This window comes from Enoplosus armatus, chromosome 20 (genome assembly GCF_043641665.1).
Source record: "Enoplosus armatus isolate fEnoArm2 chromosome 20, fEnoArm2.hap1, whole genome shotgun sequence".
Lineage (NCBI taxonomy): Eukaryota > Metazoa > Chordata > Actinopteri > Centrarchiformes > Enoplosidae > Enoplosus > Enoplosus armatus.
The window spans coordinates 14,201,025-14,214,968 of record NC_092199.1 but is presented as its reverse complement, the minus strand read 5'-3'; the positions used below and the strand labels follow the sequence as shown (position 1 = coordinate 14,214,968).

General features: G+C 43.6%; 1 protein-coding gene across 1 annotated transcript in view; it reads left to right on the top strand.

The window, feature by feature from the left end:
• Positions 1-13,944, top strand: part of snx29 (sorting nexin 29) — a 116,061-nt gene that overhangs the window by 18,638 nt on the left and 83,479 nt on the right. The window contains exon 14 of the mRNA XM_070927497.1: positions 6,358-6,443. Coding sequence (XP_070783598.1) covers positions 6,358-6,443 — 86 coding nt within the window. The remainder of the gene's footprint in view (positions 1-6,357; positions 6,444-13,944) is intronic.

The window sequence follows — 13,944 nt, the reverse complement described above, 5'->3', positions numbered from 1 at the left end:
CATTTTCTACCCGAAATGCACTTTCATGAATGCATGCATCATCTTACTGAACACTAAATTGGTCCATTTAGAACTGTGTGAGGACCTCAACGACAAGTAACCGCACACCAGTGGAATTGCAATTTATAGAAAATAATCACAATTCAAAGGTACCCTGTAGAGTTTTTGACCACTAGTAGCGCTAATGAGCACTGTTTTTATGAGTGGGTGTCAGTTTTGTTTGTATTTTGTGCACAAGGCGTGAGTACGCAGGCGACGTGATACACAACAAATTCATGCCGACGATTGTTTACAAGAAAGATCCACAGTGTATCTTTCATTGCAATTGAATATTAGTCTGTTATTATTGCAATTAATTATTTCCCTCGAGTCGCTTAGCCTTACTTTAGGTTTAAATTTAAATATTTAATGATAACTAAAATCCCACATGAATCCCACATGTTTCAGTATCTTCATCACACGGCGCCTTTTTATTTAGTCGCCGCTAATGATAACAGACATTGAGTCATTAAAAAACTGTTGCTTTAAAAATAGATGTCCAAAACCAAAATGGCCTTGCTCTGAATGTCTAACCCTCAAACTCATTCCCTCAAGGATAGCTGCTAAGACACACATACACACACACGCACACACACACACACACACACACACGCACGCACGCACGCACGCACGCACGCACACACACACACACACACACACACACACACACACACACACACACACACGCTCTCTCTTTCCCCCACAACTATTTCTTGTCCCCCTTTTTAGACATCAGTTGGCAGAGCAGAAAGCAGGCCTCTCGCAGCAGGAAGATGGGAAGGCGGCCAGTCGAGTGGGCTCAGGCCAGGAAGTGGTACCTCGTCACTGGGAGAGGGGGGTGGTTGGACAGGCGGACATATATGCGCGCACACACACACACACACAAACACACACAAACACACACACAAAAGAAACGGGAGCAGATGCCTTTTTCTTAGCTGGCAGAGCGGCCTTCTTTTCTCCAGGCAGTCTGGTACGGCTGATCTAAGAAGTGCAAGAGAGAGCTGCTGTGAAGTTTGCCTAGTTTACTTGTTGGGAGTGTTTAGGCTCGCTGTTTTCTTTCTTTGGGAAGTCAATTATGTCACTCTGCCCGGGGGGCCTTTTTCCTTCAACGCTGAGGTTTAAACAACGCAGCCCTGCACCCTATAGCCTTATTGTGCCTGAGCGTGGATATGTATATGTGTGTGTGTGTTTATACAGCTCTTGGCAATGAGCCTTTGGAAGTGTGACACAAGAGTGTATCCTTGAAGTTTTTTTTTTTTTTTTTCTACCAGAGAGAGGCTGAGCAGTAAATTGCACTCAGGAGCATTTTCTAGCAACTGAGCTGTCTGTCTCTGAAGGCGTCTTTGTACCCCTCATTTACTACTTCCAAACAAAACCAGATCGCACCTGAAAAACTGCCAATTTAGCTGTTTTTATTGCACATTAAGACGACTACTGAGCGCAGGGATAATAAAGGAGGGGAGTACAAGTGAGAGAAGGAAATCACCCCAGGGCTTCGACTTAACTTAAGTAATTACTGCGTGTAGTTTAAGTTTAAGCTTCCCTCTTGAGATACTTTTTTGCTCGTTCTTCAAGAGAGGATAAGATCCTACATCCTTCTTCTCTTTCTAATAGTCTCTTCCAGTACAAACTTTACAGTCATCAATAACTTCCCCTTTCATACTAAATATTTACAATTTCTTTATCTCTCAAACGCACACTGTGTGCTGCTCTTTCACCATGTCTTATATTTGCATACAAAACAGTTATAATTTCTTTAAATCTATCTCTAAGGCTGAGGCCTTTCTTTAGCGCACCAAAACAATCTCAAAACTCTTCTGGTGCACAAACACTCGTCTTTCCCACGTGTCTCTCACATGGAAGAATATGAGATGACTTCAACGGTTTTATTAACCAACGTAGTTAATAGACTTATCCTCGGAGCAGACATTCTACACTAACAATATTTCTAGGTCAGACTGTTGCCCTTAATGAGAAAGTGGCTTGTGGCTGGTCCCATGTCAGCGGGACGAAGGATGCAGTTCTCGCAACAGAGATGCCGAGCAAGTACTTCACTTTCGACACGCTAATTTAAAACTTTACTGTCCCTAAGGGCAGAGAAGACACTTAAAGTTTCAGATGAGTTTCAGATGCTCCACATTTCCAGCATTCACTAGAAGAAAAGCATCAAACAACTCAATGGATCGCTCTCAATTGGAAAGCACCAACAGTTAATACAGTTTTGGGGTTGAGAAAATTGAACAGTGTTATCACACCCAGAGGCCTTCGTAGTTTAGTTCGGTTTGGAATCAATCCCTCATGTTCTGTCCTGTGGGTCTGAATAATGGTTGTCCACTAAACTGAGTTTGTAATGATGGACTGGCCAGAGGCACTGAGGAAGTGAATGTAACACAGAAATCTAGGAATTGCAGTCTAAGTGGGTATTTACTATAATAGCATACAACTATTTGAAATATCTCAATATCTGCTGGATGGATTGGCACAACATTTTGTATAGACCTTCATACTCCCCAAATGATGTATCTTAATGACCGCACATGGGGAAAAACAAGACATTTCTGTGTTTGATTTAACATGTGGCAGCCTGAACTGCTGCTCAGTACGACCTGAGGGAAGCCGCTCAAATGTAGACAGGACACAGAGGGTGTATTTTACACCTCCAGGTGGTGTTTTATCAGTCTGCTCTGAAATTGGATTTGAAAAGGCACTGTGCAGTTGAGGCTGTTGTTAGAGCCATGATCCCTCACATTTCCTTCCCAATTTCCCTCAAGAGCGCTTATATCGGCTCAGTAGGTGTGATCTACACCTCTGTCAGGAGTTTGTTTTGTGTGTCCGTCTCCATCATCTGATATAATGATGTAGAAAATTTTGTCTGCTGGTTATTGTATCGGTACATCTTTTCATACCAGAGGTGGTACACTGGGAACATGCATACTTTATGCCTCCATGCAAGGAGCCATGCATGTGGTTAAGCCTAGGGCTACTCCTGTGTAAATTGTGTAATTTACTGAAATTGGTTGAAAGTTCAGGTAAAAAGGTATCTGATGACCAATGATCCAATTATGAAACATTTGAAATTTGTGTTAATCAGACAGTACCTAAAAACCTGACCTATTAATAACAAGGTACCCTGATATGCCTGATTACTGATCATTCCCTTTTAGTGGCTGAGGCGGATCCAGCATATTTCACAAGGTGACATTTTATCCTGTTCAAACATTCTTTTTGTTTTTCATATCAAGTGGCGTTTCCGGTCTTTAAATGATGCAAACAGCAAGCACATTACATCAGCAGAAAACATCTCAATTGTTTCAGAGTGATCAATAATTCAACAAAATGTGTTCATTATCAGGCCGCTGATACCTGAAAAAGGAATTCAATTTCAAGCACAGGCGCAAAACTTCTATAGTTTGTTCGGAAAATCATTTATTCACAGCGCATTTTCATTGCTGTGAATAAATGATTCAGTTGGGTTCTTGAGTAACTGACAAGCTTTTTGGAGGGAATTTGAATTGGCACTATCATAGAGTGTGTTGCGCCATTAGAACTATTGAATTTATATAGCTGCATAATGAATGACAAGCATTTTAAAAACCCAGACCGATGGGGCAGTTTAGATGGTGACGGCACTGATGTCACAGCTTTTACTCAATCCTCAGCACCTGTTGAAGGTTGTCGGCTCAATAACCCTGGCAGCCCTGGTTTCTTGTGCTAAAGGGTACTAGAAATGGTCTAGGTTTCAAGGAAAAGTACTTTCACAACACTATAATGTTAATTTAATTTACTTTTTGTACCTTTTGAACATTTCCCCCCGTTGTTAGTTGGCTATATTCCACTGATATACTATTACACTATGTGTGATAAAATCCCTTCACAAAGCGTACATCTCTATATACACTAAGTTAAGACTTTTTACGTTGAATGTAACAGTATCTCAAAGACTTGAAGACTATTTTTCATTATTGCAACCATGGATTTAGGTTTGTCGAACTAATAAAACATATTCAGCCACAGAACTTAACTGTGAGGCTGTAAGTTTATATATATTGAAATATGTATTTTGAAAAGATGTCAGATGGATTAAAACCCCCATCTGACATCTGAAATTAAAAATTGGGTTTTTAAAATTTTTATGACAACTTGGTGGGTTTGAGGCTGTAATTGGGTTACTTGGTGTCAACCAAGTCTGGCAACACTGGGTGTTGATCATTTTAATGGGTGATAACTCAGTCATTTGATCTGTTCTTAATATAAAAATATTGATTGGTGCAGCTTTGATAATGTCTTTTAAAGGTCGACAAACTTCAGAAGGCAGTTTAAGAACAAAGTGGGATACGTAGAGTTTTATGCACTTGAAGATTGATGTTTGTAAAGATGATGTCACCTCTGTGTCTGTGTGAGACTGAAAGGAGCACACAAGACAAAAGAACTAAAGGAATCGAGGAATTAATAAGTAAAAACTTTTTAATGTACAATTTTTACCTGAGCGTAAAGCATCACTGCCAGTTCACTCCCATTTTGTCAAATGCTGTAATCTGTCTGCTGGTGTAACAACAGACTCATTCTCAGTAAAATGAGACACCTCTGAATGTCTGCGCATCTCCCTGACACAAACACACACACACACACACACACACACACACAGACACATAGAGCCAGCCGTGTGTATCAGCTATAATTTAATCAGGCTGGAACAGCGTCTGGGCTGCGGGTGGTTCTGATAACGACGACGTGGACGGCTCCTTGGAGAGCTCGTCGTGTGGATTCAGGAGGTCTCCCGGCAGGCACCTCTTTTGTTGGTGGGGAATGAGGGCTGATAAGCAGGGCACCAAAAATCACCCGTGGAGAATGAGGGGTGGGGGGACGGCGGCGGAGCAAGACAAAGGCTGTTAAATTTAACCGCCAAGGGCATAAAGCCGCACTCCAACTCTGATTGATTTCCTCCCCAAAGTCGATGATGTTCAACCGGTTACGGCTTGTAAAGAGACGGACTCTGTCTCTTTATCACTGTGTCTTTGTGTCTGCGTCCTCATCCAACACACACACACACACACACCACTGCTCTGAGCAGTGCTAATTTAGTACTGTAGCCTAACTGGGCCGTAACTCTGACCCCATTAACACCTGTCGTTATCTGATGTGGCTGCATTACATTTACAAGTGCTCTTAAATGCATCTTTGAGATACTGAAGGCTTGCTTGCTAATCGCACGTCAGAATACACACTGCCGCCTCTTTTAATATTTATGTTGGGGGAGACATCGAAGAACGTGTATCAGGATTTTCTTGGAAACTGCACATATATTAGGCTCCTTACAGCCCGTAGATCTTCATATAAGCATTATGCAGGAGATAATGTTTATATGTATGTTTGAGGAATTTTCTTACTGCTTTTTGTATTCATTGTTCCTCAGATTTTGTGATATGTTGTGTTTGAGGAGATTCTATGAACTAACAACTACAATTGAGTTGATATTTGAATGACAAAGCACAGGTGCGCTCTTTCTGGTGTGCTTATAAGATCTAGCTTCCCCTTTGTCAAACATTTGCCCTGATGAAAGCAGCAAGTCCATGTTGGCACCTGTGACCTGCGGTTACCCATAATACCCCTCTGTGCATGGGTTCGCGGAGACATGCATCTTCAGCTTGTACCCAAGCTGCCTGCCACCTGTTTGCTTCCTCTTTGGATTCACATGCAAATGTTGACCATCTGTTTTCGCAGCTTCTATATGTAAAGTTTGAAAATGAAAATATGTCTCAGATCATATCCTGGATTCATCTTTAGTGCATTTCTACATTTGATCACAATCTAACCATTAGATTATTATTTTATTATTTATTAGTTAATTTCAGGTGTAAAGACGGTGTCTGAGCCACCTGTTGCTGGCCTGAGTGCGGTCTGTCCGTAGGCGGGTTGAAGTGCGAGCCGAGTCACATCTCTGTAAATATATCTCAGTCTGACCACCTGGATTAGATTTCAAATGTTTTTATTTTCATCGTTCCTCAGGAGACAAGATGTCACAACAAGTTTCACACCGTCTCCCTCTGCTGCACGCTGTCATGAAGCAGAGTAAACAACTTCCTGTTACTGGCTCGGTGCAGCTCCCAGAGCTGTTGGACAGAAAATTTACCCTTTGTCACGTTGTGCATGGGAGCATCTTCACTGTGACAGCCACAGTCAGCAGATGATTATTTATCCTAAATGCACATGTCTGATATGGTCTGTTAAGAATTACTACAAGGGTATTTGACATTCACAGCCTCCTTACTTTTGGTGTTCTCTGGTTATAAACTGTGTGTGCTTGTGTTTATGCAGGGAGAATGAGGTCCTGAAGGTCCAGTTGAAGAAGTATGTGGGGGCGGTGCAGATGCTGAAGAGAGAGGGGAGCCAGGGCAATGATGGTAAACCACACACACACACACACACACACACACACACACACACACACACGCTGCATCATTATGACCTGAAATTAGATTTCCTATCTGTGTCCCAGTCCATCTATTTTGCTCTCAAACAGAAACGCTCATAGATGCGCACACAGAAAAATAAGGTCATCAGTTTCCTCCAGATCCCAGATCAGTTCTGATACATTTCTCAGGGGCTCAGATGACTAACCTCCCTTTTTTACGGTGTGAAGCCGAGCTAGCCTCTCACTCCTCTGTCTCTCTGACTTTCTCTCTCTCTTTTGTTGTTTTTGGGTAGATTTGATAACTTTGACTTTGTTTTCCTGTTGCCGGGGGATGTAAGCGGCGCTCTGTGTAAAGACTGGCGAGATAAGCCCCTGCTGTATCAAAGGCAAATAAAATGAACATGGCAGATTATAGAGGGCCACATAATGGCTAATTGCATTTTGGGGGATAGGAGGGAGAGCGGTTATCTGTGGCGCCCCAAAGGGTTTATGTGTTTGTGTGTTTCATTGTATGTTTTTGTGAGACGAAGAGGTAAAGAGATATGTAGAACTTAGTAATATCAACTTGAATGATATTTTTAAAGAGGCTGTAAGAACAAGCAACTGTTTGGCCCTTTTTAATAATGCAACATAAATCCAGCATGGATTTTAGTGATCGTGTTCTCAATTATTTATTCATTTCGGAAGAAAAAATAGGAGGGAAGATTCCAGTTTATTACAACATTCATTTCTGTCTGAGATTAAAACACGGCAACACTGACAGCCCCAGCAACTACAGCAGGTCAAAGTTGGATGTTGGTCTGTAAACAGTGAGGTGAGGGTGGGTGATACGGATAAAATCCTCTTTCGCATTATATGTTCATTTATATCCCAGCATCACGGTCGAGATAGAGATTTTGCCTTTCCATGTCTGCCTATGTGTCTTTGACGGTCGACAGAATGAGGAAGTTACATCATCAGTGTTGGGCAAGTCTTTTGAAAAATGAAATCAGTTACCTCCACCTCCACCGCCTCCACACTTACATGTCACATGTTCTGTATTTCACACTGGCAGAGATAGAAAACATTATGATACAAGCAGCCCAAACAAATTCTTCCCAATAAATTTTGGCAAGCGTAGAGTTTGGTTGAAAACTCGACTGATCTTCTGACTGCTCGTGTTTGCTGCTCGGTTCCCAGCAATTAACTCTGTGAATACAGTGTTGTTATTCATGATGGGAATGATGGCCAAAACGACTAAAACAAGATCCAAGTCGTATGAATTTGGACTTTCCCCTTTAACATGCAAATGTACGCGTGTGTTTTCCTTCAAGACGCATTTAAAAGCAGAATCAGCCACTGACTGAAAAGCATTTATACTATCTTTTATGGAAAAGAAGTTATTCTGTCATGCTTTCTTCTTTTTGAGTTCAAACAGTCCAATAATGTTGTCAGGCGTTTTGACAACCCCCAGCTGTTAACCAAGCACGGACCTGTGCAACTTCGGCCTTCAGCGGCGTCATGTTTAAAACATCGCAGCGGCTTCTCATTTCATCTCTCTTCTTTTTGGCAATTACCGCGTTCAGCCTGTCAAACGAGGCTGCCTGGCCCGCTGGCACCGGAGAGCAGGGTAGGGAGGAGCACTGACGATGGGAGATGATTGGAGGGAGCTATGGTGATGCCCACACACATGAAAAGGAATGTATATCATCAGGAAATAGCCATCACCCAGCTCAACCTGTTCTGGTTTGCCATCAGGCCTCGATGCTTCTCTCTTGAGTTTGCGGTTCTCCTCTTTTACCGCCACTCATTATCTTTCTCGCTCATGTTGACTTTTCATTCTCTTGTCATTTGTACCCTTTCCCTCTCCTTTCTCACCCCTCCTTCATCCCTCTTGTCTTTCCCTCTCCTTCCATCCCCGCTCCCCTCATCCCGACAGGCGTAGTAATTCCCTCTCCACAGCGGCGTCTAAATGATTTCATCCTCCCTCGCCTCTGTCTTCTCCTGCTAATGATGTGCCTCGTTCCATCATACTTTGATGTTGACTAGTCTGCTGGTGTGTGTGTGTGTGTGTGTGTGTGTGTGTGTGTGTGTGTGTGTGTGTGTGTGTGTGTGTGTGTGTGTGTGTGTGTGTGTGTGTGTGTGTGTGTGTGTGTGTGTGTGTGCTGGGAGTAAAGGAGGAGGAATAATGTGTGAGCAGTTTAGGGAGAGCAAAAATCAGGGGGGAAAAAAAAAAAAGACAAGTATGAATTGATGCACAAGCGCCCCTTTTTCATGTGCTGTCAGCATGCTTTCCCATGATCAGCGCGCCGCCTTTTTGAAACCCCTCCTGTCTAATGATATCGCTGCAGACGTGATCTCTCGAACGCTCCTCAGGCGCTGTCAGGCCCACTGACATCCCACAAAAGACGGTTCTCCTTTCTACTGTTTCAGAGGAGTGATAATTATTGTTTCCTGCGGGATGCCGTCTATGTGTGTGTTTGTTTGGGGGATTTCCCCTCTCTACTCATACTTGCATATGAGAGAAAAGTATGTTTGTGTTACTGTGTGTTCTTTATATGAATGTGAATTACAATACTGTACAAACGTGCGTTACATGCATATGCCTCTATGGCAGACGACAGGACGCACATATACTTTACATGCCACATTAGGGTAGTTCCAATTTGTGTAACGTCAAGGTGAGTTGAATGTTTAAGTGCTCTAGGTAGGTGTGTGTGTGCACGTGTGTGTCTTTGTGCATTTGTATGTGTGTATGTCATTAAGAGAAGCCATTAGCCGAACCCCAGAGGACCTGCAGTATAACAGTGACAGTCATGTTTACTGTAAGGCAGAGTTAGATGAAGAGAAATCTCCAGGGAGAGACACGGAGCAGTACATGTAGAATAATCACACACACACACACACACACACACACACACACACACACACACACACACTAACCCAGTTTTCACACGGCTCCCCTGGCTCCGAAAGTTCCTTGAAGGTTTGCGCAAATGTAATAAGTCTGTACAAGGTTTTTGAACATGAAACAGCCTTGAAAGAGCAGTATATGAGTTTTTTAAATGCCTATCATGTATGTAAGTCCTCTGAATGCCGACAGGAATCATTATACTTGTTAGTCAGTTAGTTTGTGTGTTGGTCTTTGTCATATAACACGCCCCATAATTCATTCTTTCATCCACATGCAGTATGTTTGCACCCAGTTTCGTCATTTTGCTCCGACTCTCTGTTTGCATCTTTCTCTGTCTGGGACACGACCCAAAACGGACCTGTGGCGGGGAGGGGGGGTGTTCATGGGAACGTGGCAGCTCGTCTCTCAGGCTCTGGATGTAGTAGGTCACTGGGAAAAAGAAGGGGTTCTCGTGGTGGCGGTCCAATGAGCGTGTGAGAAACAGTAAGGGTTAAGGAGACAGAGTGCTTTTGTCTGAAATCGGTGAGGGTCAGGTTTGGAAACGAGGGCACTGACTGGATAAGAAAACATTGGTTTTCTCAGAGAACTTGTGCTGTCTCCTGTGGAAGCTCTTTGTCTCTCAGGAGGTAATGTTTCAAGGCGTTTCATTCTCCCAGGGGGAGATTTAATGGCTGACTGGTTGACAGGCTGGTGTTTGACTGACTGCTTTACCCGGGGGGACTGATTCTCTAGGGGGATAGTCACCAAACCGGGGATGGCTGATTGCTCCATGTGGTCAGCTGAAATTGGCCTGCTGTGCTGTGTATTAAGAAGATCGGCCTACTCGTGATGGGATAGGGATCAGGAGTTGTTAACCTGTCAAGTGCTGGCTGGGCACGGCGAGGACACTCGAGGAGATCGATAAAGGGTCAGAGGGAAGTTAGTCTGGGGAGATGGAATTCCCTCTCTTCCATTTTCTTGTCAAGAGGTCTGTAATGTTTCTATTTCCTCTCATTCTTATCTACGTAGCCCATTATTCCATTACATTAATGCTTTTTTTTGTTGAAAATAGAAATGGGAAGGAGTGACCTTAAGATATGAAAATGGGAGGATCCGCTTTGTTTCAAGCATTTTTTATTTTATTTGACTTCATGACCTTTATAGGGTTACCTCAAATGCTTATGGATTAAATCGCAATCTTGCGGCACATTGAACAGATTTGATCTGTGATTATCTTTGATCTTTGAAATAACTTAAGATGTGCCTCTCAAACATATATGTTTTTGTAAGCCCTGTGTAGTTTCTTCAATCTTTCCCCCAGTTATTATGATTTATGCTTTATGTGCAAATACACTCAAAGTAAACCTCTCCTGTTTATTGCCCCCCCCCCCACCTGTATTCACCCCAACAGGATTAGACATGAACAGTGGCACACCTGCACTCCGATTCATTCAGCTTTTTGCCTGTCGCTGCGTATGTGTTTAATAAATAAACCCGCCGCGGACAGCACCTTATTCATATCCAATAAGGAAATGGATTACATGGCTGTTTAAAACCCAATAAGCTTCCCTTGCTGTGCCTCGGTCTCTCCTGCGTCCTCCGACAGCCAGTGGCCTAATGAGTGAATGAGAGGCATTTGTCATCGCTGCCTGCCCTAATAGGAGTGCGTAACTTATTCATTACACACATAGATCTGCATTTATTGTCCCTCTGCGCGCCATGTTTCGCCCTTGTTGGGCCTCGGGGAGGCCAGGCATCCTGCTGTGTGTGTGCGTGTGTGTGTGTGCGTGCGTGTGTGCGTGCGTGCATGTGTGCGTGCGTGCGTGTGTATCTTGTGTTTTTGTTTATGTGAACAAGCGTGCCTTGTTTATGCATTAAAGTGTGAAGGTGTGTTAGCATGTTAATAAAAAACTTGCGATGTGTGTAGTTTTATTATTTTCTGGAGCTGACCTGTTTTTTGTTAAACCAACTACGTGGTGTGTATATGTGTGTGTGTGTATATGTGTTATTATGGAGGTGGATTTCCCTTACTTGTTAACTAATGAGTAGCTGAGTGTGTTTGGAGGATAATGTGAGAAAAGCAGGTCACCGTGGCGAGAGGGGGGTCATTATGAAGCAAATGTGTGTAGGTATGTGTTTTGTCAGGGCAAATGTGCATATGTGTGCACGTTCGTATACTGTATTAGTGTTAATTGTCTTTCTGCGGACGAGTCCCATGTCCTTTTGAGTGAGTGTAGGTGACGTGTGTGTGTGTGTGTGCGTGTGTGTGAGGCCTAAATTAAACTGTGCATTAGCGGCTGTAGGTGGGTATGAAACTGTTGTAATTGGTGTGTAAGTGGTTTATGTTATAAAGTTATTTACGTCCCAGCAGGCCGACTGTAAAAGAGCAAATGATGAGTCATTCTCTATGTGAATTGAGTTTAATTGTGCCCACACATTTAGCCGCAGCCTCAGATCACAACAAGAGAAGCCGGGCAGCAGCTCACATTGTTTAGCCTCTCAGGTCTTAATCCAACAGATTGGGAATGTTTACCAGCTCAAAGGTGTGAGGGACTTTCATTTATTCAGCAGAGGGTGGTCTATTTGTGTGTTTGTGTGTTTGTGTGTGTGTGTGTGTGTGTGTGTGTGTGTGTGTGTGTATATATGACAATTAATTCAGCACACACTGTTTATTTACCTGGCACAAGAGAGGTGGCATCACATATTGTTTGTCACAGGTGGGGCCAGGTGGTCACCGCCCGATTGTCCCGTGTGTGTGTATGTGCGCGCTCGCGGATTTATGCATCTGCGGCGTCATATCTCACAGGCGTTTCCATGTGGACGCAGCAGGGGTGTGTGACAGATTTCATCACCTGGACGGCTCAGTGTTAATGAACATTTTAATCATCTCACTGAATGCCAGAGCCTGCTGGGTGTCATCACGTCCGCCTTTTCCCAGAGATAAATATGGAAAAGCGCGGCCGAGGAGGGAAAGCACTCCAGCGGGGCGTAGATTCCCATCTGATGCATCTTTTGGCTCTCAGGCGACCAAATTCTGAGCATTTGTTTGACTTACTGCCATTTTGTCACAGTGTTTGATAACGTAAACACTGCAATGTTTGGTTGTCTCCACTGTCAGCTGTTAAAAAATGTCACAAATTAAAAATGTAAATAAACATGCTTTTCATACAACAGTAAAATTCAAGTCCTTATTTATAGGGCAGAGATGTATCAGCTTGTTTGAGCTCGATTCACAGTGACAAATCTCTCCTTTGCTCACTCTGACTGGCTTTCTTTGACTGACTGGAAAGCGTTACTATGACGTCTGGCAACCGTGAGCTGTCATGTCATTAGCTGCTGCAAAACTGCATATTTTAAAGGTGAGATCATATAATCTCAAGTAGATAAAAAGTGAGGGTGAAAGTTCATTTTAATTGTAATCTCAGCCTTCCTCAATGGACGGAGGTTAATCAGTCGTCATGGCGATGGCCCAGTTGACATTAAAGTGTGGAACTACTTCAAGCTATACTAAAAATGATAAAAGATGTGAATTTTCAGTTAGTTTCTTTAGCTGTAGCTGAGCAAGGTGAGAAGAGGGAGAAATACAACGGGTGTTATTCCTTGACTGACTGTCCTCTTCCTCGCTGCCTGCATTTGAATGAAAACCTGTGAGCTGCACCTTTGTCCATAAGTGTCAGTTCCTCAGGGAATTGTCAGGAAATCTGTCTCAGTCTGCAAGTCATTTTATAAATACATTTGCTTCTTTTGAATATAGACTATATTCCCAAACAGGCAAATCTAAGTGGAAGCTAAGATCTCTTACTCGTTTCAACTATCAAGTCATCTTCAAAAAGGATCAGAGAGGCGCTTAGAGAGGTACAGAGGGATTTTCAAGCTTTCAGCCGACTGAGGCATTGTGTGCAAAATTTGAGAGCAACTCAATTTAAGCAGGAACGGTTCTAATATTTGTGCTCGTTCAGTCCTCTTGAAGCTTTGTAATGGAGTGAGGCGTCTGTCTCTGAGACTGGATTAAGTAAAGAGAGATCGGCTATGAGTGAGAAGAGACGGAGGGAGCGGGAGGCCTTCTGGAGATTCACCTCCTCTTTTGCCTCAGGGTGTTTTTGAATTCATACACACACACACACACACACACACACATAGATATACACACACGCCCTCAGGCCGTTACTGTACCTGGTACTCAAAGTCTCCTGCGACCACACAGGTTTACATGTGTGTGCGTCAGGTTGCGACAATGTATCAGTTCTAGCACACACTCTCTCTTTTTCTCCCCCTCATCCTCCTCACCCCGTCGGCCTCCCACCTCTATCCTGGGAGTGATTACATCTGGTCCCAGCTCGCCCGCCTGCCTGCCTGCCTCCCAGCCAGTGCAGGAACTGGTGCTGTATTAGCAGAGGCCAGGCTAGCCAGTCATTTACTGCATGATTGCCCGCGCTGATGATAACACAGTGCAGACTTACTTCAGCATTTCTCCGGGCAGTGGGGGCTAAACGGTCCGGGTTGCGGAGAGCAGATGTCGGGGGTCAGAGGGGCGGCTGTTGTTTTACTTTGACACGTGTTTTTGCTGCAGCGGCGCGTGGCGGAGGGGTGTGAGGGGTGGCACAGTCGGACGTGTGCG